This window comes from Leptidea sinapis, chromosome 1 (genome assembly GCF_905404315.1).
Source record: "Leptidea sinapis chromosome 1, ilLepSina1.1, whole genome shotgun sequence".
Classification (NCBI taxonomy): Eukaryota; Metazoa; Arthropoda; class Insecta; order Lepidoptera; family Pieridae; genus Leptidea; species Leptidea sinapis.
In genome coordinates this window covers 12,678,570-12,701,215 of record NC_066265.1, presented here as the reverse complement: position 1 = coordinate 12,701,215, position 22,646 = coordinate 12,678,570, and the positions used below count along the sequence as shown (strand labels likewise).

The 22,646-nt window shown below is 35.2% G+C and overlaps 1 protein-coding gene and 1 long non-coding RNA gene across 2 annotated transcripts; one reads left to right on the top strand and one right to left on the bottom strand.

The window, feature by feature from the left end:
* Positions 1 to 2,115: 2,115 nt before the first annotated feature.
* Positions 2,116 to 17,007, bottom strand: LOC126967310 (Golgi SNAP receptor complex member 1). Its single transcript, XM_050811776.1, has 6 exons — positions 16,792 to 17,007; positions 16,380 to 16,552; positions 13,341 to 13,430; positions 9,067 to 9,218; positions 6,172 to 6,288; positions 2,116 to 4,841 (listed from the first exon to the last, which is right to left on the bottom strand). Exons 1-6 carry the CDS (start codon positions 16,817 to 16,819, stop codon positions 4,721 to 4,723), a joined length of 681 nt encoding a protein of 226 aa, XP_050667733.1. The 5' UTR covers positions 16,820 to 17,007; the 3' UTR covers positions 2,116 to 4,720.
* A 2,983-nt stretch (positions 17,008 to 19,990) lies between these two features.
* LOC126967622 (uncharacterized) lies at positions 19,991 to 21,299 on the top strand. Its single transcript, XR_007730052.1, has 2 exons — positions 19,991 to 20,419; positions 20,534 to 21,299. It is a non-coding gene; the product is annotated as an uncharacterized LOC126967622 (long non-coding RNA).
* Positions 21,300 to 22,646: the final 1,347 nt, after the last annotated feature.

Below are 22,646 nucleotides of genomic sequence, written 5' to 3'. Positions count from 1 at the left end.
TTTCATATCTGTTTTGTGCTTTTTGCGCGTCGTCATTTTTTTAAATTAATTTCTTTTTAATCTTTGCCGTTAGGCCCACAGTTTGTAACAACGATATCTCATAACATGCGAATAAGATCTCCTTGCTGTATCACACATGTCATCAAGTAAGCGCATGCTCAACTATGCAGTTCGGAACGTTACTTGAAAAGCGCACTGTAGAGGAACGCCACACATCTTGAGGATGACATCCAAATTTGTGGGATCCGGCCAAAGATCACTTCGGAACACTCCTCACATTGACGTAGGTACAATAAATAACAAGACTCCCAAACCCCATTAAAAAGGTCATCAAAAAATGTCCGAGCAGCGTTGTATATACGTACCTATACTTTGTGAAATCGATTACCGGCTGCTGTTTTCTGGAACCGATACGACTAAGGCCCAAGAAAAGAGCATACTCCCACCTTAAAGGCCGGTAACACATCTCTTGACAACTGTTGTTGCAGATGTCCTTGCGCGGTTGCCTCACCACTCCCCAACTCGTGAGCCTCTTGCCCGTTTGCCCCCACTTACCTATATGTAAAAAAAAATACATTAACTTATACATATATATTCATTAGAATTAACACCTTATTTCGAGGCAGGAATGTTGAAAAAGTGTATTGTATACGCTCATTAGAAGCTCGTACGCGAACACGAGGCAAGAACATCTTGTTTTAGCAATTTTTTTTTATATATTTATTAATAAAAAAACAAATTTTACATTGCGGTTTCAAAGCAATAAAAACAACTGAGGTTTGTACAATTGCTAGATTAAGTCTACACCAACAAAGTTAAATTAATAAAAGAAAAAATAGTTCACAATCGTCCTTTCCTTCCTTTAGCAAAATGATTAAAAACATCAAGTTACACAATTTTGTTAATTTAAAGCGGCACTTACGTACCTGAAACAGGACACTCCATACATTTTAAGTTTGGATATGCTGTTATTTGAATATATTTTCCTAATAGATGCATAGGCAGAGTTTTGCTTCAGACAATATTTAAGCGTCAATGTCAGTGTAGTTGTTTATTGTAGATACATCAATGACACTCCATGAAAAATACGGTAGAAGACATACAATGAAGCGACCGGAGAGGTCGCAATGCCAAGTGATCTAGCCGTTCACGGAGCCCTCGATCTCCGACAATTTGAGCAGCTCTGCGTTGCATGTGGTCAAATGGTTCGAGCAATATCCCAAATGTGGCCGGACATGCGCTTTGTAGAGCGCTAGAATGCTGCCATCTTGAAGTCGAGACATTTTGAGACGAGAAACTGCTCTATTTATGACCCCGAGTTTCTTCGAAGTCAATTTGGCTTGGCCTTCTAGATGACTGCGGAATTGGCAAATACTCGAGATTTCGAGACCAAATATTTGGTAGGCAAGGCATTAGTAGGAGTGTTGTCAAATAGCGTAGATACGACAAATAGATTCTTTTTGTATAAAAAATACTAAATACTATGTGCATAGACACAATTGTCCAATGACAGACTGACAACGCAGTGACGTCAGGTTCTGAAATACTGTTATTTTTTTTAAAGCGAAACCCCTTTAGGTTATCTGAGCACTTTATTTTGACCCACAAAATAATGTGCTTTGCTTTATTGAGGGTCGGAATAAAGTGATGAGAGCGACAGCCACTGACCTCTACTATATACCACTGGACTGGCGGCTGTCAAAGTGCTTTTTGCCTGTTTGATATTCGCCATTTTGGAGCTGTTGGCCATGTAGCGAGAGTCAGCGGTGCTAAAACTAGTAATGACAACCGCAGCTAAAAAAACATAACTAGGAAAACTACAAAAAAATGTGTACTTTATTACGTTGACTCCTGAAGAAATTAATTCAAACTGCAAAAATACTTCAGAGTATTGTAGGTTCCTTTGCAGCCATTTGTTAAAATTAGTTCTCTGGACGCTCGCAAGTGGCGCTACAAATAGACACAAAAAATTTGCTGTCAAACATTTGGAACAGTCTGTCCAGTGGTATTTATACAGATCAGTTGCCAGCCCAGTCATAATAAAATAGTCGCCACAAAATGCGTTTTAATGAGTTGGAAAAATAATTAACAGCCGAGCTGAATTAAAAAATATAATTGAGAATTATTTAAACATTTTATTTTCTTTATTATTATACATCATAAAATATAGATAAATATCAAAAATATTTACGAATATATTATATGCATATCAATAGGTATTTTTAATAAAACTTATCAATATATACCATGTTTTAAGTTAAATTTTTTCAAATAAATTATTAGAAGCCGACGATACAAAATGTTTGCTGACGTTACCGTATACTTTGTAATAACCACAAATATTGATTCAACTCAGCCACTAGACAAGGCAACGGTGGGATGCGGTAATGAAGAAGTCCACCCTCTTGCCCCCGCACCGATTCGTTCCACTGCAAATTGGTACTCATATTTAGGCATGTCACGTATACGAAACCTGTTGCACAACACATACGGCCATTCCCAATATACTATCTACAGATAGAAATAAATGAAGACCTTCTACTTTCAGTAATTAGTTGTCAATAATCTGAAGCTGTCCCTATATACTCGATAAGTCATTCTTATCGTCTTATATTGGGACGCGTGAATTGCAATTTCCATACAAACTTCTATCGTTGGTAAGCTATACGTCCTCCCATTGACAGGCAGCGTGTACGGATAAGTTTAGTTACTGTCGATAAGTTTATTGGGACAGAAAAGTCAACGATACTTACGATTTTTATCTCAAGTAGGACACAACCGGAGATAGACTGAATATTGGGAACGGCCGTTAGTAAATTTGTTATAAAATTTGTATATTTGACAAACAGCTGACAACCCTTGTATATTCTTATCGACTAGACTTCAAGACATCGTCGTATTTAGCGGCAGAACAAAGGAGTTGACCAAGTATTTGTAATTATTACACAACATTATTTAAGGGGCTATCCACAAATTACGTCACAGGATTTTTACCGAAACTCGGATTATTTTTAGAAACAGAACTTCTGTCGGTATTAATATAATATGTGCAAAAAAGTGCATCTAAAAAGTAACGCTTGAATTTGATGCAACATGGTACGGGGTTCGATACAATAATGGGCATTGTCCTTTAGAACAAATATTTTCGTATTTGAGCAGTTTTTGAAGTGATAACGGAGGGTAAACCGCTTCGTAAAGTAACGCGTTACAGAGTCAGTCTGTCTGGCTTCCCTTTCTCTAACGGATACGGCAGCGGTAGGCAGGCTCCATCTATCTCACTCTTACCAATCGTCACTTTTATAGGATTAGATAATGGTATTAATTATGTACGTACACAAAATAATAATCTAACACATTCAAGAATTGTAACTAAGAATAAACAATATTTTATAATCAATAAATAAATTTATTATTAAATAACCTTTACTTACATTATCATATACATAAATCTTAAGTATAACCTTATTCCTTCAAGTTAAACAATTCCATTATTAAATAGTTCAACTTAGATTAGTTTAAGTTATCACTCCTGTCGGGTGTCCCGAGACGCACACGTTTTTCTTTCAGTTTTACTGACCGTAAGCAACTTTTTGAGTGCAATTTTGGGAGTTTAACTAAAATATAAAAACTGTTCGAAAGGCGATAAAAATGCAGAAGTGGAGTCTTAACCAACATGAGACAAATAGGTACCTACAGTGCAAATCAAGCAAAAAGGGATGGGACTTTTATTTGCTTGTTAGTTATTACAACCTTTACAAAAACTTACAGCCTCGAAAATGAAGAATCAAGAACTGGCATTTTTACATTTACAAGATGGCGTTCTTCCGGCTAAAAAATAAAAGGGGTTATACGTTTTGACATTGACATTTTTGACAAGTGACTGATCCATTAAGAGAATTTTTTAATTATTAGAAGTGATTCAGGTATTACGGGTTGACAGCAAAAGTCAAAGCGACATATCAACACATTAAGGGTATGTTCGGATATGCACTGCGACCACTGTACAGTGTGACGTCAATTTAGTATACTATATAGCCGCTCCTTTATAGTTAGTTATACTGGTTACTATTTAAAACGGAACGCAATCCCGTATACTGTCAGCCGCATTTTTTGACGCAGCATTCAAATGAGTTTATTAAAGTATAACTGTTGCTGGGGTACTGTCAAAGTAAAAATATTTGGGATTAAACTGTGGGTATTGTTTATAAAACGTTAGGCACTCGAGTGGTTTTGACTGATCACGTGATCAAAGTACTGCGAGTACCTTACCTCGAAAACGCCAGTGCTCACAGTAGAATATGGCGGCGTTTTATGACGTCATATATTTCCCTAGGGTACAGCGGCAGTATACTGGCAATCCATAACGGAACGAATTTTTCTACAGTGATAGCACTGTGCAGTGATCGCAGTGCATATCGGAACATACCCTAAATGTGCAGCATTCTTGTTTAACTTATATACAAAAACTTATGTTTTTTTTTTGGATGACGTTGACCGTAAATATTGGTATGTCCATAAACTTTGGTATATAAATTAAATTTGTGTATTTAATCCCAGAAGCGAAGGATATCACTTAAAAATAAGAAAATAAATATATTTTAATGTTTTATGATATTATATTAAATCCCTATTAGTACAAAGAGCTTCAGTATGCTTCATACAATTTTGGCCCATTCTACTTCGACTGATAGACGCTATCGGAAATAAATGTCAGTGCCGCTCAATGGAATGCGTATAGAAGCAACAGGAACGTGCAAACGGCCACTACTACTCCCACTATGAGGGAATCTCTCCGCTTTCTTGCGTTGATTCGAAACATAAGACTATTCAGCATTGGAAATCTGAAAAAAAAAAAAAAATTGTAGCTGTAATAGAGACCTTATGTGATAATAAACTACAAAAGGAACACATTTTAAATTGCATTTAAATTTTCGCGCGCAATTTCCGGTGGTTGACGTTCGACGCCATGTTGTCCTATACATATGAAGTCATTTAGTTATGTTACGTCAAATATTTTTTATGTATTTATGTCACTGACCTCTACTATTTACCACTGGACTGGCGGCTGTCAAAGTGCGTTTGTGCCAGTTTGATATTCGCCATTTTGGCGCTGTTGGCGAAGTAGCGAGAGTCTGCGCTACTAAAATAAGATGACAACTTAGATGGTGGGAAACTATTAACAAAAAAAAACGTTTGTCTACTTTAATTACGTAAATTCGTTAAATATAAATAACTCGGAAAACGAACGAAATTAATTCAAAATGTTATACTTCAGAGTATTGTCGCAGCCGTTTGTATTATACGTCAAAATTAGTTCTCTAGACGCTCGCGAGTGGCACTTTAAATAGGCACAAAAAATTTGCTGTCAAACATTTGGAACAGCCTGTCCAGTGGTATTTATACGGTCTACAGGTCAGTAGTGATTTACGTTATGTCAAATATTTTTCTAGTGTTATTAGTTCTCTGTAGTTTGATTACGTCGCTTAATGACGTAATACACTGGCGGGTACCGTAGCATAAAGAAGCAGGTAAAAAGTGAACATTTTGAAATTAATTCCAAAATTTACTTTATTATTTTATGAGCTGCAACAAACAATTTTCGACTAGGTACTTCTTGGCTAAGGCATGCTGCTGTGCTATTCATAACTCTTTCGATTATTTTGTAACATACTTTAAAGTCGGAATGTTTGAGTATTTAGATGTTATTTTAATGTCGTGTGTAACAAAAATTACATGCAGAAGCATTAAAGAAAATATAAATGAAGTAAATATTGATTTAAAAGTGTTGTCACTTTTTTTCAAAGTGGTGAAAAATGGCAAACTCTAATATTCAAAAGTCTCATTTATTCACAGTATTCCGATATTACGCGTAGTAATAAAAAGGCATTTGTTTTCTCAATATTGATTCCTTTAGAATTCTTTATGATGTAATTTCTAATATACTAGATACTACTCCCGCTTCTGTAACAAAAGGCGCTCTGATAGTGAAGAAGCGGCGCAAGAAACTATCTCAGCATTCTTTTTTTTTGCGCTCTTTTTAATAAAATATACAATATTGTACTGCTATTATAAGGGGAGTGTTTATGACAACGCGCAAACTTATGTCTAGTGGCGGTTGTTACAATGAAAATCACATTTAGAGCAAAAAGGTGACGAATATATACCACTTACCGATTAGTAATGTCATTAAATCTTGTCTGCATCCGTTTGAAAACTTGTCGCTGCGAGGTAAGATGTTCCCGAGCCTCCATCGCTATGTTTATTTGTTCGTCAACTAGAATGTGTGAGCTGAAGACAGTAACACAAGACTGTTTTAAATACATTTATTATTATTTTGAACAATTTAAAACGCCGATAGTAGAAAAGCTTCACGAGTTACCTATAAAAAAATATAAAAAGAATTTACACAAATTAAATTTGAAAACAAAATTTATTAATGATGCGGGACTCGAACCCACGACCTTTCGCGTTCCTGAGTTATACAAGACCTATAAGATTTATCAACGATACGTCACTCGAACAGTTGGCAGTGGAAGAGCGCTCGCACGGAAGGCGAGAGGCCGCAGATTTGAGTCCCGCATAGTTCATAAATTTTGTTTTCATATTTAATTTGTGTAACTAACCCCAGAAGTAAGGGTCATCACTTTAAAAAAAAAATAACTAATTGCATAAAAGGTATTTTTTTTTTAAATTGATTCCTGTAGAATGTCAGTTCAAACACTACCACCGCTTCGAAAATAAATTGCGCTCTGAGAGAGAAGAAAGGGCGCAAAAAAGTCTCTCAGCATTCATTTTAATAAGTATACAATCATTAAAATTGTTTTTGCAAAAAAATAATCATAATCTAGTCCAATTGATCGAGGCTGTCCGCTCAGATATTCAGCTGTGGAGTAATACGATTTACAACAGAGCCAAATAAGACATTTAAATTTATCTATAAATAATGCCTGGACAGTGATACATTTACCTACTCCAACAGCTATTATGTATCTTATGAAGCCAGTGGCGTAACTATACCATCTGAATCCCGTGCTAAATTGTTTTGATGGGGCCCTATCAGTTAAAATCATCACGTTGTACTCCGTTTAATTTTAATAATATTCGAGATTTTCAGCGTACTCAATTACATTATTATAAGGGTAAATGTATACACTTCTACAATAAAGTCCCAGCCACTGTTCAGGCATTATCTATAAATAAATTTAAATGTTTTATACAAAAAATAGCTCTGTCGAAGATCCTATTACTACACTGCTGAATATCTAAATGACCGGACAGCCTGGGACTAGATTGTGATTATTTTATAGCGATAGAAATGATTGTACAATATTGTATATTTTTATTAAAAAAGAGCGCAAAAAAAGAATGCTGGGAGAGTTTCTTGCGCTGCTTCTCTCTCAGAGCGCCATTTGTTTCCGAAGCGGTAGTAGTATCTAGCAGTTATTAGAAATGACATCAAAAAGAATTCTAAAGGAATCAATTTTGAGAAAATAAATGGCCTTTTTTATTACAATTGTATATGTCCTACTAATAGCCATAGGCCTCCTGTTCGCGCGCTAATAACTGGCTGTGGTCCCATCGCCTCATACCAGCGGATCTAAGCGCATTCCGTTAATGACATCAGAGAGTGTCCCATGTTGTCAATGCATTAACCTTATTATACCTTTGTCTTTATTAAAACAGTGAATCAGTATTAACCAAATCTTTAATTTCCAAAATCGGAAAACACCTGGCTAGTGACCTTCCCTAACAGAGGTCCTGCGACACGGATAAACATCGGAGACCGTGAGAAGAAAAGATAAAATTACTTTAAATTGGTAATAAGAACAACGCCCGATCACCGGCCATCAGCGGCCATTTCATGTTGGAAGTTTATTCATGGCGAGCGTTATTGTTGAAAAGGAAGATCTATCGTATCCACATGTGTGAATCTTTTGTGCGAGAGGGAATGGTCTGTAGTCCCCACGCTAGCCATTGCGTATTGCAGACTTCACATTCATCCATAGGACATAATATCTCAATGCATTCATCATCTATTCGCTAGCTTTTCCGCGAAGGAACAACATCGTGAGGAAGGAAAGGTAATTTCAATAAGATATTTATTAAGAAAAATCTTTTTTTCAGGCTTTCTGTTCCGCCAAAGCGTCTTTAACATCATCAAAGATTTTTCTATTTCGTCTATGAAAGTGGATCGAAAACTGAGAATATCTCTGGTAAATGATTCAGGAAAGGTATGGACATGAATTCGAAAATTTAAAAATGGAAGCAAAAAGTTTAGCAGAAAAATGGTCCATCACCCCTGAATTTTCTAAAACTCGTCATTGGTAGGTAAAACGCAATTTTGATGAGCTTTGCGACGATGAGCGTCTCAAAGATCCGGAAAGTTTGTTCAAACTGAACATATTATATGATCTGAAACAGTCAATGGTCACTTCCTCTTTTGTAGTATAATTTAACTCTGTTTTCTGTAACACAAGAACGCTACGATTACCAGGATTACCCAAAACAGAAAAAAAAAACTGTCTGTTACACAACTAAAACTTAAACCAAATTTTATGAACGATGCGGGACTGGAGCGACCTCTGGCTTTCCGTACGAGCGCTCTTTCCAACTGAGCCAACCTTGTATGCTTTGTTCAACTCTCAGGTTGTAGCAGTTTTAATTGTGTAATTAATGCCTGAAGTGAGGGGTATCACTTTAATAAATATCATAACAAATTGTTTAGACTTGCAAGAGCGACATCTCAAGTCAATTTCCCAATAGATATGCAAATAATGGGGTTGAGCAGGTTTATCAGCTGTAAAGTAGATCCTGTAGATGAAGTCACACATAAATACATATAAACATCCATGACTCGGAAACAAACATCCATATTCATCATATAAATGTGTGCACCTACCGGGATTCGAACCCGGGACTCCTAGCTTAGTGGGCAGGATCACAAACCACTGGGCTATATCGGTCGTCAATTACATTACATAACACACTTACAAGAATTACCTTGTAAATACTGATGTTGGGTCTTAAAGTTATTGAACATACTTAATTGTCTTAAATTTGACTCACCTATGTAAGTGGCTAGTTTCCTTAGAGTACTGGTCCCTCCTACTGAGTCCAGCCACCGAATTAGGAGGAGGGCTACCACCTCCAAGTAGTTCCTCTCTCTCCCTCCGTGCGCGTACTCGAGCTGACGTCTTGGAGAATTCCTGCTGATAATCCTAAGAACAAGATATTTGAATGAATGAAAATTCTTTACTGTTATAAACATATAAAATAAAGTTACAATCATTTGTTACAATATTACAGCTATGGTAGCACAATTAGGCGACCTTATCGCATATCGTGTAGGACATTTATTTATGACATACTAGCTGACCCGACAGACGTTGTTCTGTATATAATAAATAAAATAATGTTTTTATATGAATTTGTCAATAATATATCATAACATCAAAAATTACTTCGTAAAATATGCACCCTGCTGTCGTAATGAAATTGTTTCACAGCAGAACTGTCAAACCGTGCGTCAATAAATTCTCTCATAGAAATTATGTATGGAAACATCAAAGGAAAAACAAATTTGTTGTTTTTATTTAATTTAGCAACATTTTCCTATTTATTCTCCTTTTAAACCTCTGGACTTCCACAAATAATTCAAGACCAATATTAGCCAAATCGGTCCAGCCGTTCTCGAGACTAACGAACAGTAATTCATTTTTATATAAATAGATTGTATGCGCTGTTCAGATGCTAATTAAATTAAACCCTGCGTTTCGTACACACAAAATTAGGAAATAAGGAATAAGATAAAAAGGAAAGGGATACTAACTTATTTTGTATACTAACTGTTTTACTAACAAAATCCACTAGCGATGATTTCACAGTACATTAACGGCCTTACAAATAAAATTGGCATAAAGTTATAACTAAGCATAAACCAAGTATATGTAAAATGTTTACAAATAGAGATTTTGTATAACGTTTCCCGCGTTTATTTTCAAGGCAGCTTGTCATTCGGACAACTTCAGAATTACCATTGTATTGACAGTGTTGTCAACGATAATATAAACATTTTTCATTTTCTTTGTTTATCATCAGTTATAACTTTATAACAAGTTTATTTGTAAGGACGTAAAAGTTTTAAGGTAATGAATGGAATAGGCTCGGGGTGTAGCCGCATTATGTATGTGCAATTTTTACACCCCCCGCGCACACCTGTGCAAGGAACAAGGAAGGATATAGGCATTAGGGTTAGGTGAGAAAGAGATAGGATGCATTCTGCGTACTCATCGCGCCTCGCTAATAAAACGGCCTAATCATTAAAATTCAAATTCAAATAGTTTATTTCTCAAAATAGGATAACCGCATCACTTTTTGAAGTCAAGAAAATGTACAAATAATAGAATAATACAGTCCTACTGCTTACAAATTAAAATAGTATGCAGATCTTAAAATTGCTTTAATCCCATGCACTTTTATCTGTTATACAGGGTGTCCCGTAATCAGTGGACCAACGGGATACCCGTGATAGGGGTGGTCATCATCTATCGAAAACACCAAATTTTACTGTTCTAGGGCCAGTAGTTCAAAAGATATGATTTTTTAAGCATTATTTTGAAAATTCTACCCTTATCAACACAAAAGTTGAAAAAAAATATTTTTTATTTTTATTTTGCCCTGTTTCTTAACTTAAGGTGGCTGAGGAAACATGTGTCTTCACAATTAAATCCATTTTTGTGAATAAATATTGCCAAATTAAAAATTAAAAACCAAAACATGCGCAAATATCAAATAACTAAATTTGCAACGTGATGTTTGAAGCAAGCTAGTGCAAAAAAAATGTATGACAGCCTTGCGGACCATTATTTAAAAAACATCTGCAGTTCATACTGATTCCAAAAAGGTATAATTAATCATTATTGTGAAACAATAAAAGACAATAATTATTTTAAATCAACATTAGATAGCAATTTCTTGGCGGAATTTACAATAAAACAAAAGTAAATAGTTAGAATTTTTTTATTTATTTCTTATAATAAATGTTCGAAATGTCTTCCTCTTACTCTAAGGCATAGCCGGCATCTTCTTATAAAATTTCTTTTTAAACTTTTTAACGCCCTTTCATTATTTTTGACTTTTTCACTCACCACATTCAGTTTTTGTCTTAGCTGTCTTTCGTTATCGTTAACGGTTTCATATACGGATTCTTTAAAATATCCCCATAAAAAATAATCCAATGGATTAAGATCAGGTGATCGAGCTGGCCATGGGATTGTACCTCCTCGTCCAATCCACCTACTTGGGTAAGACTCGTTTAAATATTCCCTCACTTGTCTGCAATAATGAGCGGGTGCGCCATCATGCTGTAACCACATCCTCTCACATACCTCCTGTGGTACATTTGCTAATAAATTACTTAAGTCATTTCTTAAAAATTGCAAGTACCGAGCACCATTAAGCCTCGGTGGGAGCTCAAATGGACCAATAAGTTTACCATCTAAGATTCCAGCCCACAAATTGACTCCAAACTGGTGCTGGAATCTATCTTCTCGTACAATACGTGGATTCACAACAGCCCATTCATGTAAATTATGAATGTTAAACACTCCAACTCTTTTAAAACACGATTCATCGCTCCATAATATTGAATTGAAAAATAGTGGATCTTGTCGGCATCGGCGAAGCATCTCTGCACAAAAATCTATCCTCCGTTGATAATCAGCAGGTAATAGTGCCTGCACTCGTTGAATATGATAAGGGTATAAACTGTTTCTTTTTAAAATGCGATGTACTGTTGTTTTTGCTATACCAGTACGTCTTGAAATACGACGAACACTCGTAGAAGGTTCTTCTGTCACTTCGGCCAGTATTTGAAGTTCATCGACTCTTCTAGGTCTTCCCACGTTGTTTGCAGCTCCGGGAATTCTGCCTTCTAAATACGCGTTATTTACACGGAGAAAAATTCGATGATCCGGATAGCGGTCGCGATTAGGATAGCGCTCACGATACGTACGGGCTGCTTGCCGAGCGTTTGCATTACACAGACCGTAAATAAAATACATCTCAGCATATTCACGAGGAGTATAGGTATTAGGCATTTTATAAAATCCGGGCAAACAGTATCCAAATCACAAAGACAAACAAGGTCCAATTCAAGCGTCAGTCACCAAAAAAAAGAGTCGTAATGGTAGCGAAGTAAAAAACACGTGTGCAGCTACGAGCTATGAGCAAGTCTCTGATGAAACTAAGAATAATTTGAAAAATTAGGGTGTGGGGATCATAGGCGTCGGCCAATAGGACCCCGTAAACGAAAAAGGTACCTGAGCGAGAAAGAGATAGCATATTGTGTTATCTCTCTCTCGATAACAAAATAATTCTCAGAATAGATAGCGCTTAAATGTTTCTCGCAATTGGAGTCTAAAATTGGTTATTAAGTTATTTTTTTTGTAAAATGTAATATTGTTATACCTTTTTGGAATCAGTATGAACTGCAGATGTTTTTTAAATAATGGTCCGCAAGGCTGTCATACATTTTTTTTGCACTAGCTTGCTTCAAACATCACGTTGCAAATTTAGTTATTTGATATTTGCGCATGTTTTGGTTTTTAATTTTTAATTTGGCAATATTTATTCACAAAAATGGATTTAATTGTGAAGACACATGTTTCCTCAGCCACCTTAAGTTAAGAAACAGGGCAAAATAAAAATAAAAAATATTTTTTTTCAACTTTTGTGTTGATAAGGGTAGAATTTTCAAAATAATGCTTAAAAAATCATATCTTTTGAACTACTGGCCCTAGAACAGTAAAATTTGGTGTTTTCGAGAGATGATGACCACCCCTATCACGGGTATCCCGTTGGTCCACTGATTACGGGACACCCTGTATAATCTTTAATTGTATAATAAGCTTTTTTTAAAAATTTCTGTTTAACAAATATTTTAAACTTTTTTAATTGTAGTTTGCAAATTTCTTCAGGGATTTTATTATAAAAGCGGACACATTGTCCTCTGAATGATTTGTCTATTTTCGTTAGCCTTGTGTGAATCAGAGCAAGATTATGTTTATTTCTAGTGTTGCAGTTATGAATGTCACTATTTTTATTAAAACGATCTATATTTTTATGCACAAATATTAGGTTTTCAAATATGTATTGACATGGTACTGTTGATCTCCTTAAATTTATCTCTCAACGAATGTCTACTGGACAGATTATAGATTGCTCGAACAGCTCTTTTCTGCAGCACAAAAATCGATTGAATATAACTAACGTGTCCCCACAGTAATATACCGTAAGACATAACAGTATGGAAATAACTAAAATATACGACTACTGATTACCATTAAGATTTCTCTGTGCCTCTTCAATGTGTGCATCGTTGCTGCAGTACTGGGTGCCACATCCGCCATCTTGTCATTTATGGATGATAACTGGAATAAAATATTTAATAATTTTAATAAACGAGACTTTACATCTCAATCAATAAAAATAATGTAACAAGGCGAAGTGTGTGACTTTTATAATCACAACAGTTCCAAATATAAATGATGTTTTTGTAACAGATAATTTTAACTCTATTATTTTTCGGGATATTTCCAATTGTCTCAATATTCCAAACAGAGTTAGGTTGATATTTACAGCCCATTTTTGCAACTCGAAGTCTACTGTGCGCCTATTTGGCCTCAAAATTGCCTGGGTCCAAGCCTTTTTGTGTGCTGTACGGATATGAATTTGACAGTAATCACAGCCATCATGTTCACGAAGCATCCTTACACAAACAATGAATTCACTCTAAAGGTTGGTGTATCCAATATAATATATATATATACAGTTTATTTTTTATTACTTTTTATGATATATTTGATATTATTTAAACACGACTCATATATTGGATGCAGCACCTTACAAACTAACTTATTATGTATATTAACAGCCATTGTAAAATACTCTATTTGATTGAAAAGAGTGGCTGTTGAGTTTTTTTTTTTCATGAACATAAGGGACGAGACGAGCAGAAAGTTGAGCTGATAGTAATTGTTGCGCCCTACCCTTTCCAATGCAGTGCCACTCAGAATTATTGAAAAACCTAAAAATTCTTAGCGGCACTACAATTGCGCTCGTCACCTTGAGACATAAGATGTTACGTCTCATTTGCCCAGTAATTTCACTAGTAATGTTTACATATTAATGCTTCACGGCAGAAATAGGCGCCGTTGTGGTACCCATAACCTAGCCGGCTTCTAGTGCAAAGGAGCCACCCACTGGTAAAAGTTTCTTGTATGTTCTTCTCACAAGCTCAACTTTTTTTTGACCAAAGTGTAGATTTCGTAATTTAAAAGAAATTTATAAATAGTGTTGATTAAAAAGTGCTTAGTTTGAGCCTGATTGAATAAAGTTTTATTTGACTTTCACTTTTAATAGGCGATTGTGAGCCTTGTTTTTATATGTCAATGGTTCACTGCTAAAAAGTCTTCATCAAAACATCTATAATCCGCATAGTCCGCGTCGATATATCAAGCAAAGTTTAGTTTCGTGGTCAGTTGATCTAGGTGTTGGAGATGTGGGTTTTCTCTGTATCTTCTAGCGTATATGTATCACGGGGAGTGCTCAAAGGATTTGTTCGGGTTGAGCACCAGCACCGGAGCATTACGTCGAAATATGAGATTTCACCCGTATCATGTTGACATCTGGCATTTTACAACCGCGCGTTTTGTGAGGAACGTCTTGCCTCGCGAAAGCACTTTGTGAAATCAGTTACCGGCTGTGTTTTTCCCGAACTGATATGACTTAGGGGCATTCAAGCTTACAGCATAATCCCATTTTTAAGTCGGCAACACATCACTTGAGCCCTGTTGTTGCGGATAATGATGTCACTTATAATTATCTTACGGCCGTTTTCAATAACCTATCTATCCTTAGTTTAACTTACTAAAGGTAGACAAATATATCCTTTTACGCTTACTTACATTTCAATAACCTATCGACATAAAGCATTGGACTATAACTATATTGGACATAACTATGGATAGATAAGATCTTGTCATAAAAAGGTGATAGCAATGTATCCGTAACCCGCCCAGAGGTGAGAACAGTACTCCATGTGAGGCCGAATTTGCGCCTTATAAAGTTGCAGGCGGTGGCTTTTAGTGAAGCTGTCTCGCCAAGGTTTTTAGAGGCCACTTTGGCCTTCTCTTCTTCTCGGCTGTGGCAGTTAGAGGAGAGAATCGAGGGGATACGACAAAGGGAGACTTTTTAGTGGTGAACGCACAAACTTGTGTCTTCTTGGGGTTGAATTGGACTAAATTTTGTCGGCCCCATTCCGAGACTTTGCAAAGCAGTCTCGATTTCAGACACAAGTTTGTTTCGGTTCTCGTCGACGGTATCTCGGGACATGTTGGCACGGCCGGTGTAGGAAGCATACCTATACCTACTGCTGATTTGCAGCATGTCATTGATATGCAGAAGAAACAGTGTAGGGGATAGCACGCAGCCTTGCGGGACACCAGCGTTTATGGGTTTTAAGTCGGTGCATGCACCTTGATGCTCCGATCAGCCAAAAAGCTAGCAGCCCATTTGCACAACTTCTCGGGAAGCCCATAGGTTGGCAGTTTCGCTATAAGCGCTTTACGCCACACCCGATCTTAGGCCTTCGCTATGTCCAAACTCACCGCCAACGCCTCTCCCTTCGACTCCACCGCTTGCGCCCATTTATGGGTAAGGTATGCAAGAAGATCACCAGCTGAGCGACCCTGACGGAAATCTTACTGGCAGTCACTGATCAGCTGGTGCTCCTCTCGGTATCCCAAGAGGTGGTGGTTGATGATCGGATCCATTTCTAGCCATTTGACCTACAGAACTCTAAAAAATGTGTTGTTATCCTTTAACATGAGAGCTAGCTTTGCAATAGCAATGGTTTCAGCATTAAGGTTGCAGTTAAAAATCAGGTGTTTTCAAAAACAACAGTAAAATCAAGAATATTGTCTGATAACTGTGTAACAAAAATATCCCGACTGGGGGGCAAAATTTATGTGGCATACATCTATGCCTATGACGGAGAAACACCTTCTTCACCTAAATTCTTTTTGTCCTTACAAATCCCATTTCATTCTCCAAATTCTTTCCTCTCAGGGTGATGACTCTGCAATTGCAGCATTTCACATTGTTATTGTTTGATAACAATATTGCAATATTATATCCCAGTATCACTCAAGATTATATCGATATTACAAGATTCATGCTGTAGTGGAATCATCTCCAATAGAAATAGACAGCTTTTTTATACATTTTTTTTTGTTTTCATCCAAGTGCATTTTAATTTTTTGTATCATTACTAAGTTAAATCTTAATCATTACATAAAATTAAATTTAAAACTGATTACCCGATTTAGTAACTGTTGCAGTTCCATTGTCATGTTGTCAAACATATCGTCTGCATTTATTAATGGTTCACTTTCAGATGATAATGGTGATGAAGAGCTCATTCCTAACTTGCTGAATCCAACTAATTTTATATCAATATCATTTTCCAATGCCCTTGCTTGCTTACGAAGCTCTAAAAACATGTGAAGTTTCTTATTAAGTAAAAAAATTACCAAATTAACGAGTTTTATTATGAAAACAGAAGCAATTCTAGTAATTGGTTAAACATCAGAAGTTATAGAAATAAGTAGTAACTAAGGAGTGAGGAACTTCTTGATTCATCTAAGTCAAATAAGATTGTTAGGAGTTTAATAGAATCAGAATAAGTTAATTAAAACAAGTGCAACGTCATAGCGAGTGAGAAAAGATTACCTTCCCATGAACCTCCCAAATTCGTCATTTTTGCAATGAATAATCAATCACTATTCTACAGAATGTTTAATGTTTATTGTATATTTTTTAAGACAGGTTCATAATACGAAATGATATAAGAAGCACTAGATATAATAAATATTTATGCTAAAAACAAAAGTCAAAACAAATTTGGTATCTGTAAGTAATAAAAATAAATACAATCAGCCGCTAGTCGCTACGCGCACGTCATTCTGTCATTGACAATTTGACATTTGATTATGATTTTTTTTATTCGTTCTTGACAACAAGGCAACAAGCTTAGCCAGGGGCCTTTTAAAAAATTGTCCAATTAAGTTTTCTCATCTCGTCTTTCATCAATTATATTACCTTTTTCTAATTATGTACATACAATAGCTTAAATTTTTAGCAGTTTTCTTTCATCGAAAAATCATAAAAAACGTAACTGGATAATATTAATTTTGCCTGCGTTTATTTTCATCAAATTTTAATCCAGGAAATATCTACATTTTTTTTTTTCTTCTTTTGGCAATAGCGTTTACTTTTTGCCAATAACGTAAATTAAAAGATTGGGAAACTAAGTTAAAAAAGGATACGGAACACGGAAAAGGATCAGATAAGTAGAAAGAGGATTGAAACGGATATTAAAAATTTCATAAATATACATATATACTTGCTACTTACACAACATTACAAATATTTAAACTTTGATATGATTCTGAAGAATGAAAGATGACAATATTTTATAAAATTTACATGGATACATAATTAGAGAGGATATACAGGTAGGAAAAGGAACATTAAGAGATATTAGATCATTCAGGAATGAGGAGCGGTCGTATAGAGAACATGAAAAGAAAATGTGATCTAGATCACATTTATCGGATTCACATTCACACATGTCAGTAGATACAATGCCTAATCTGTTAAGATGAACAGGAGTGCAAACATGACCCAAACGCATTCTTATGATAGAAGAACATACTAACTTATTGCATTTGGCACGGAAAAACCATGGTTTAAATGAAATAAGTGGCTGAAGGTTAAAATATTTCCTGCCTTTTGATTGACCAGTTTCAGTCCAGAGTCTATTCCAACAATCCTGAAGGTGAACTATAGGAAGAGCACCTAGATCCTGGCAAAAAACTTTATAAGGGAAAATGTCGCCATCGACCACGGCTTCATTAGCTAGTTGGTCTGCTTTTATATTACCAGGAATGTCGCTATGGCTGGGGATCCATACAAACAACACAGAGAGACCAAAGTGATTGCATTTATTTAATAGATTTCTTAATTCTATGACAACAGAAGAAATGTTTTTGATTTAAATGGGAACCTATTGAGAGACTGTAAGGCACTTTTTGAATCAGAGAAAATTATTGTTTTTGGAAGTTTAAATAGAATAATATATTCAATAGCCTTAAAAATACCATAACATTCCCCAGTAAACACCGATGTTTCCGGAGGTAGTTTAATTTTCTGTGATATTTTAAATTGAGCGTGATAGACACCTACACCAACGGGATCCGAGGAGGAATGTTTAGACGCGTCTGTGTAAATATGATGGTAATCAACCCAAACAGTATTTTTAAGAAGAATAAACGAAAAATTTGTACTAATATCGTGCTTATTTAAATCTGAGTTAAAATTAATTTCTGGAAGCAACATTAATGCTTCAAAGCTAGTATTGAAAAGAGGATAATTAATGGATCAATGAATAGGAGCTTTTATGTTGATAAATTTCTTAAAACTATTGATTAGACAAGGTGGTTTTTTATTTGACCAATATGCAGATGAATCTATATAATGAGAAAGTTTCTGAAGTTTGTTATAAAGAGAGTGGTTAAGAAACTGAAAAGATCGGAATATAAATTTGTCTGCTAAATATTGACGACGTAGATGTAGTGGAGGATCACCACATTCTACATGAAGAGCATTGATAGGACTTGACCGCATAGCACCAGAAACTACTCGTAAAGCTTTGGACTGTATGAGATCTAGTTTTTTAAATGCCTTAACACTACCAGGCTCCAACAAGAATGTACCATAATCTAATATACTTCTTATAAGAGCATTATATAACAATTTCATGCAAAAAGGGCGCGCACCCCACCAAACACCTGACAGACATCTTAAAATATTAAGAGTACGCTCACATTTAGCATTTAGGTAATCACAATGTGGGATACCAGTTAGTTTCGAATCTAAGACAATTCCCAAAAACTTAACATTATCTTTAACTGGAATCTGATAACCCTCATAAAATATAGAAATAGGAGGAGGAGTTCTTGATCTCGTGAATAAAACTATTGTACTTTTTTCAGGTGATAGATCAAGGCCATTTAAGTCCAACCAAGTTTTTAAATTTATCAGCGGTTGTGTTATAGAAGAACTAGCTTTTTCAATAGAAATATCACGACAGTAAATTAATAGATCATCAGCATACTGAAGAACATTTACACTATTAAGTGATGATTTTAAATCGTGTGTATAAATATTATACAATATTGGGCTAAGTACTGATCCCTGGGGGAGGCCCTTTGAAACAAGTCGAGTAATTGACTTCCTGTCATCTAGTTTCAGGATTATGTATCTTTCGGAAAGCATGTTTATGATAAAATTTGTTAATAGCAGAGGTATATTAAGTTGTAAAAGCTTAATACTTATTACGACATTATCATAGGCACAATTTATATCTAAGAACGCAGCTATTACTGATTTATTATTTGAAAATGATAATTGAATATCAGAAATGAATATACTTAAGCTATCAATAGTACTTTTCCCACGTCTGAAACCGAATTGGGATTCACATAATAGACCGTTATGCTCAACAAACCATTCTAAACGATTTTTTATAAGATGTTCTGTAATTTTCATCAAAACAGAAGAAAGTGCGATTGGGCGATAGGCAGAATGGTCTGAAGAACACCTATTAGGTTTCAGTACGGGAATTATTTCTTGACGTTTCCACGTGGAGGGGATGTTACCAGATGTCACTATGGAATTTATAAGAGATAAATAATAAAATAAAGCATCATCATCTAAATGAAAGATAAAGGAATACGGAGCAGAATCCTTAACATGAGACAATACACCTTTTAGTTCAGTGAGAGAAAATATACTGTTTAAACCAAAACAGTTATCATTATTTATATTTATTACAGGGTAACCAATTATTAAGTCTTCAGGTACGAAAGGTGGAGCCAATTTATCTAAAAAGCTATTAACTAAATGAAAAGGGATTGATTTTGGAGATGAATCTTTGTATGCAGATCTAAACCTTCTTATATTTTGCCATACAAGAGATGGTTTGACATCAGGTGATATTGAATAGCAGAAATTTTTCCAGCCATCAAATTTCTTTTTCTTTAGAAATTTTGAAGTTTCTGACATACTCTTTGTAAGAATTTCAAAATTCTCATCAGTGGAACATTGACAGTATGTAATTTCAGCATATTTTCTTCTCTTTACTGCCTCAGTACATTCGTTATCCCACCAAGGAGGAGAAGGAATAAAACCCAAAGAGCTATTTTTACTTGGAAATATCTCATTGGCAACCTCAATAAAGCTTCTTGCTAAAGAATCTGCACACTGAGATTCTGTACCTGGATTAATTTTTGGAAGTGTAATAATTTTGTTTTTTATTAGATCTTTATATAAATCCCAATCAACATCATTAAGCTTATATTTTAAACGAGGAGAATAAGTATTATGTAATACTTTATTGTTATTATTGCAGGTTGGAAATGATAATAATAGTGGGTAGTGATCACTACCAAAAGTAGATCGTAATGGATCCCAGGACAAAGAAGAAGCAAGATTAGGTGTAGTGACTGTTAAATCTGGAGCACTTGGGCCCTCGTCAGGATGAGAACGTCGTGTAGGACCACCATCATTTAATATACACAAATTCACTGAATCAAATATATCTATTAATGTGTTACCATAACTATTAGAAGATAAGTAACCCCAGGATTCATGGCGACAGTTAAAATCACCAAGGATCATAAAAGGCTTCGGAAGAATGGAAATAATATCTTTAATTTCATTTAAGATTGCAGAAGAAGGATGAGGTATATAAATAGATACATAACAGATATTTTCAACTAAAGCAGCAATAATAGAAAAATCATTACTGTGAGAAGGAATAGAGAAGAGAGAAAAGGAAAGAGGGTGTTTCACAAGCATGGCTACTCCGCCATGCCCATCCACACGATCTTCTCTGAGACATGAATAACCACGAATCTTAAATAAAGATCCTGGTTTCAACCATGTCTCTTGAAGAGCACAGATATAAGGTTTATATTTATTTAATAAATAAATAAGATCACTTTTTTTAGGAGTGATGCTTTGACAATTCCATTGAAGAACTTTGTCCATTATTTGGTTTATAAATTTGAGTAATTGCAGAAACTAATAAGGCAGCGTTGGACGGTGAAAATTCATTCGATTGACTAAGAGATTTTATAAGAGAAATAATTAAATCAATTACTGAGGATTCCAAAGGATTTTCATTTTCTTTGTTAATTAATGCACATCCATTTGAGGGTTGGGGAATATTAAAATCCCTTAAAATTTCTTGGTGAGCAGATTTGTCATATCCTTTGCTAAGTGTAGGTGGAGGCTTTGGTTTAACAAAAACAGTTTTTTTTATATGAAGTATTGTTTATAGCTTTAGGTGTTGAATGTTGATGCTGGGTTGGAAAAGTATTAGGAGTGATGTTAGGTGATGAGAGTAATGTATCTGCATATGAAATTCGAGAGACAGATGGATGTATCTTTGAAGCTTCTGAATAGGAAATACAGTTTTTAGCCATTGATTCCTTTATAGCTCTTTGTCTTTCATATGCTAAACATTTTTTATCAGTTGCAATATGGGAACCTTTACATAAACAACAAGATATAAAATCATCTTGAACAGAGCAGTTATCACCACTATGTCCTTGACCACATCTAAAACATCTTGGTTTAGATCTGCATTGAGATTTCACATGACCAAACCGACAACAATTGTAGCATTGAATAGTAGGATATATATACAAGTCTACAGTAAGAGAAGTGTAGCACATATATACTCGTTTAGGCAAAAACTGTCCATCAAAAGTAAATACCACAGACTCAGTACATTTAAGATGGTTTTGTCCATCAATCATCATCTTTCGTTTTATTCTCCTAATTTTTATGATTGGACCACAGCCAATAGGAACAGAAACATTATCTTTTATTTCCTCTTCAGACCACTCAGCTGGTACTCCTCTGACTATTCCTATTCTACTCACAGAAAATGATGGAATAAAAGCCTTATATTTTTCATTTTCTAAATTTTTGTTTTCAACAAAGTCATTTGCATCTTGGTACTTAGAAAAAGAAATAGATAACCTATTCCGGCCTATCCTTTTTAAACTTCCATTCACAATATTTTTAATAGAATTTCTTTTGAGAAAACGACCAAACGTAACTGGATGTAAAGTAACATTATCATCGGGAGATGAATACTGTTTCTGAATGTGTACAACAAAAGGAGCAGCATCTAATGAGTTATATAACAGCCTTGCAACAGGGGGCTGTGGCTGTTGTGGAGTGTCTGTGTTATTTTTTTGTATTGTCTCTACTACTATAGAAGAATTATTGCAGGAATCGACTTTGGAAAGAATTTGTTTGTCAGTAATGTCTACACATTTGCAATCACTTTCCTTAATATCTTTCTTATCACCACGGTGTTTTCGTCGTCTTTTATTACAGTGTCTGCATATTCTGGGTCGAGCTGACACTCTTTTACGGCCACTAGATGTCTGAGACGCAGAACCATCTGTATCCATAGTGCTACCTTCGTCATTATTAGAAATTGTCAC